General features: G+C 41.0%; 1 protein-coding gene across 2 annotated transcripts in view; it reads right to left on the bottom strand.

Annotated features, from left to right (window-relative positions):
* Positions 1-943: 943 nt before the first annotated feature.
* The window catches only part of LOC122250859 (uncharacterized), a 5,612-nt gene continuing 4,715 nt past the window's right edge, over positions 944-1,840 (bottom strand). For both annotated transcript variants that reach the window (XM_043012538.2, XM_043012546.2), the window contains exons 5-6: positions 1,756-1,840; positions 944-1,308 (exon numbers count right to left, since the gene is read on the bottom strand). The exon at positions 1,756-1,840 is cut by the window's right edge and continues 59 nt beyond it. In XM_043012538.2, coding sequence (XP_042868472.2) covers positions 1,162-1,308; positions 1,756-1,840 — 232 coding nt within the window. In that variant the 3' untranslated portion in view covers positions 944-1,161. The remainder of the gene's footprint in view (positions 1,309-1,755) is intronic.

The following is a 1,840-nucleotide window of genomic DNA, read 5'->3' as shown; positions in this document are numbered from 1 at the left end:
TGATGACGGTGATGAGGATGTGATGATGATAACGATGTGATGATGGTGATGATGACGATGATGATGATGATGATGATAATGATGATTGTGACGATGTGATGGTGTTGAGGAGGAGGAGGAGGAGAAGGTGTGATGTGATGAGGATGATGACGATGAGGATGATGGTGATAATGAGGACGAGGATGATGATGAAGACGATGATGATGAGGAGGAAGAGGAGGAGGATGTGATGAGGATGGTGACGATGATTATGATGGTGATAATGATGATGATGATGGTGATGATGATAAGGATGATGATGATAGTAATAGTGATGGTGAATGTAAAAATAAATATGATGATGGCGATAAGGAGGATGAGGATGTGATGACGATGATGTTGATGATAATGGTGATGACGAAGATGATGATAATGATTATGGTGATGACGATGATAATGATGATGGTGATGATGACGATAATGACGATGTTGAGGAGGAGGGTGTGAGAATGATGACAATAATGAGATTAACAATGATATTGAAAACAGCAATGAATGCAACTGGAAAAGGTACGGTCGACCGAAATGATCCATAGAAAAAATATTCTTGTAGAACATCACATTTCTTATCCTAGTCGCTCTTTATCTTATCCCTTTCTTTGCATCTTTATTCATCTCGCTCTCCCTTCCCCTGTTCTTTCGTCTTTTTCTCCTTCTTCTGACTCTCTATTTTCCCTTTCGCCCTTCCTTTGTCTCTCCCTCTTCCTCTTCGTCCTTCCTCTGTCTCTCTCCTTCTTCCCTTTCGCCCTTCCTCTGTCTCTCCCTCTTCCTCTTCGTCCTTCCTCTGTCTCTCCTTCTTCCCTTTCGCCCTTCCTCTGTCTCTCTCTCCCTCATTCCCTTTTTATTTATTTATTTATTTATTTTAATGGAGGTTAATAGAAACCAAGTGAAGAGAAAGTCACATTTATTTTAATCTTATGTCTTAAATAATTCGTAAACACGTGTGCACACATACGCACATAGATAGCCCTATGTATCATTCTTTTTCTGACACGCTTGAAACTATAATCGTATTTTCTCATTCATATTTACTTTTTCTTTCTTTTTCTTTCTTTCTTTCTTTCGGTTTATTTCCTATTATTTAATGACAAAAAGGAAAAAAAAAAAAAAAAAAAACAAGCTTCAAAGGTCCTGACGAGACTTAGATGGGGAAGCAGGATGGAAAAAGACAATCGTGTATTGGCCTGCTACTTGAAGCAGGCTCCTGGTGCAGTCCCTGTAGTCTTCGGGAAGGTCTTCGGGGCGTAGGAGCCGTCCTGCTAGTAATGCCTGGAATGGACGTGGCGTTACACAAGGACCTCAGTTAGTAATTCTTGTGAGTGTTAAGTGACACACATACACACACACACACGCAACCACACACACACTCATGCAGACACACACACACAAACAAGCACAAACGCACACACAACACACAATCATGCAAACACACACACAAACGCCCACACAACACGGACACACATGCAAAGACATACACACACACATAAACAAACAAACACAAACACACACATACACACAAAACACACACACACGCAAACACAAAACACACACACATAAACAAACACAACCACACACACAATCACACATATATCATACATCTATCGCACTCACAATAAACTCACCATCACACCTTACCATGTGATCACAATCCCATTATCTCACTCCTCCCTTTAACTTAAACACATTCACACTCGACCTAATACGATCACCACTTACCTTAGGGCGTTTAGGATACTGGACACACAGGGGATAGAGCACACTTTCCAACTTAGTGCCGGACGTCATCACCAAGTCAACGCTC

This window comes from Penaeus japonicus, unplaced genomic scaffold (assembly GCF_977035675.1).
Source record: "Penaeus japonicus unplaced genomic scaffold, GWHDUDI00000001_assembly GWHDUDI00000003, whole genome shotgun sequence".
NCBI lineage: Eukaryota > Metazoa > Arthropoda > Malacostraca > Decapoda > Penaeidae > Penaeus > Penaeus japonicus.
Note: the sequence above shows the minus strand (reverse complement) of the source record. Positions and strands in the feature narration are given on the sequence as shown.